The sequence below is a fragment of the Halyomorpha halys genome, unplaced genomic scaffold (genome assembly GCF_000696795.3).
Source record: "Halyomorpha halys isolate HHAL.00 unplaced genomic scaffold, Hhal_1.1 Scaffold1122.1, whole genome shotgun sequence".
NCBI lineage: Eukaryota > Metazoa > Arthropoda > Insecta > Hemiptera > Pentatomidae > Halyomorpha > Halyomorpha halys.
In genome coordinates this window covers 204,926-207,960 of record NW_027115079.1, presented here as the reverse complement: position 1 = coordinate 207,960, position 3,035 = coordinate 204,926, and the positions used below count along the sequence as shown (strand labels likewise).

Here is a 3,035-nt window from a genome sequence, read left to right as displayed (position 1 = left end):
TTTAATTTGTATTTTAGAAGTTAATTTTTTTTCTTTTATTTTAAAGTTCATATGCTTTAATATTATGTTTTACAGCCTTTTATGTCTTTTATTTCAAAATACAGCAGAAACAGAATTCGACTAAATAGTTATTTTCATCATCTTACACGTTTGGGCTAGTAAAGAACCCCTACCCGCCGTAACAGGGGGCTTCATATTTTTAACATCAGATGTTTGAGGCACAGGTCTTCGCCACCTGGGAACATTAGAGACGCCAAATCGGATCCGGCCTGGGGTGTTGACTTTTTTCATTGATGTGGTGATTCCACGTATTGAAAGAGCTCCCCATAGTTGGTTATCTCTAGATACATCCCCACCCCCTATATGTCAGAATTGCTAGGAATGGGGTCATTTATGTACCGGATATGAATGACAAAAAGATATATAAGAAGTCGAATAAGGAGCTATAGAGATCTAGTGATCTCACAGTGAAGCTCAGCACTTTTTGTTAAACCAACATGAAATTACTATATTAAATTTTGATTATAATAAAATTTGGGAAGTCTTTGAAAAAAAATGATAGAATTACTAACATTGAGCTGCAGTAAAGTGAATCGTAGTTAAACTAAAACTATTTTATTAAGATCCACCTAAGATCCTGTATTTCTTAACACAAATTAACTACATCTTTCCCTCATCAACTACCTCCAAACTTTCAGAACATGCCCTAACGCTTAGTCACTCTTTTGATTTTGACTGTACTACTATTTTACTAATTAGCCACTGTTCATAACTACCTGAAGAGGTTCATCTCACAACAGATTTCCATTCACATTACTCTGAAAGCAATTTGTTACATGATTAAAAATAAAAACTCTGTTACGCTACAACCCATGTTTAGGGGTGCATTATTTTTGAAGGAAGTACTGTTTCTGGGACAAAGGTTGTGCCAGGAGGTGATTTGGTGGTCAGAATCATACTGGATTGCTAGGTTCTTATCCAATAAAGCGAATCTACTGTCTGAGGGCTAGGTGGAGCCCGGAGGGCTCCCTAACCCACAGAGCTGGCTCTACGTTTCAGTGAAACAGAATATAAATAATAATTACAGCTATTAAAAAAAGGAATAAAAAGCTTACATTTAATGCTAGCCTTGGTGGTCTCTCGTACCAATCCCTTTTCGGTCCTGTTGATCCTTTACCTACAGTGGCCAAACCAATTGCAACCAGGTTGGTGTCTTCGTAAAGTGAGAACAGAGGGAAATATTTTTTGCAATCAGTCAAATTTTTGTCCATTTTGTAGAAGTAATGTTGCCCTAGAAACCAGACAAAAATTTCATAAAATGAAATGGTTAATTTTCGAAGATTATATTTAAAATCCTTGTTATTAATCAATTTAACTATGCTTCTTAAAAATAAACTGCATTTCTGATAATATATTGAGTTACTGGTTATTTCAAGAAATCTCTAGTTTCATTACTATCAATGTGATATTTGTTTTCTTTAATTTTTTTTTTACTTTTTTGTTCTTTTCTTGAAATATTCATCAATTCAGTTTCTTTTTAATTCCTTATTCATAAAATTTCTTCCTTTAAGGCTGACAGTATCTTTCCACCATTTAAAAGTTACAACGATCCTTGTGCCTCCGCGTAAAATCTTTTTGGAAATGGAATTGATAGAAAACTATCCTTTTCAGGAATGTAATATCAAGATATTTTTAAGGCACTGTTAAGTTTTACTAACAGTTCCTACAGTAAGAAATTTGTTATGCCTTATTACCATAGAATACTGGACGCTATCTCAAGATTTTTATTGTTTGTTCATTCAGAAATTAAGGTGTACAATTATTTTATTGTAATAATTAACTATAGGGGATAATAAATAATTCTCCGTTTATGGTCATAACGATGGCCATATTTTACTATTACTTTTCTATATGTTGTGTACCGGTTTCTCCAAAGTCATTCCAATTAAATTCTGGTCTGAATTGTTATAAAAAGTAAGGGAACTTATCCTTTCACTGAGTGTTTGAATGTATTGAAGTGATCAATCGTCTCTGGTAGATGTGTCCTTTTGTATGTTAACATGAGATACTGCTGTTTTTTCTCCCTAAAGACGCCTATATTGACGAAATCTCAAATAGTATTTAGAAACTTAGAGCTTAGTGATCCGAATCTCAAAATTAAATTGTACTAATTATTTTCTATCTCTTACGTACTTTTTACTCTTTAATATCAATTTTATTTTATATTATAATGATATTTCTGAATACTATGAAATATAATGTATTGAAGGTATTTACCCATGGACCTGACGCACCCTTGCTGGTAGAAACCCTCGTAGACTGGTGTTGAAGGTTGGTATCGAGGGATTTCATACAGCTCACCGTCCAGATATACCCAAATGCCTTCAGCCGTTTCGTTCATGCTTTGCCTTCCATTTTCTGTTAACTTTTCTAGATTGTGAAAAGGTTTGTTTGTATAACTAATAAAATAAATAGTTAATTATATAAATAAAATAGTTATATTATTTTAAAAGATTGATATTACGTTTAATTAAGTAAATATATTAATGATAAGTTTATTAACGATGAAATATTGATGAATTTTCTTAATTAGTTGGTAATTCAAGAGTTGTATTTTCGTTTGAAGCTAAATTATTTGTTCAGTGACAAACAGAATTTTTTTAAATTTTCTAAATCGTTGTTAACACAGCAATAAACTCTCACATTTCTATTTTTTGATACTAAAATTGGTGATAATACTTATTTTCTCGGTAAAATCTAGAACCAAAACATCTATATAGTTATATAACACCAATCCTAACTAGTGTTTGTGAAAAAGTGGAAATTGTTTTAATCCTGCATTGCTTGTATATTAAATACATGATTTAATAAGTTACAGTGATAGAAATAGAAGATGGACTCTTTGGAATAGTTTCTATTTATCTCCGATTAAGATTTGTTAACTAAAAAAATTATGATTCAATTTATTTTTTAACTTAAGTGTTTTTTTTTAGCATAAATAATTGTTAATAATAAATTGTATTGTTTGGTTTTAC

The 3,035-nt window shown here is 31.1% G+C and overlaps 1 protein-coding gene across 1 annotated transcript in view; it reads right to left on the bottom strand.

The window, feature by feature from the left end:
* The window catches only part of LOC106688386 (uncharacterized), a 7,175-nt gene that overhangs the window by 808 nt on the left and 3,332 nt on the right, over nucleotides 1–3,035 (bottom strand). Inside the window, exons 5-6 of the mRNA XM_014432807.2 lie at nucleotides 2,278–2,430; nucleotides 1,116–1,291 (exon numbers count right to left, since the gene is read on the bottom strand). Coding sequence (XP_014288293.1) covers nucleotides 1,116–1,291; nucleotides 2,278–2,430 — 329 coding nt within the window. The remainder of the gene's footprint in view (nucleotides 1–1,115; nucleotides 1,292–2,277; nucleotides 2,431–3,035) is intronic.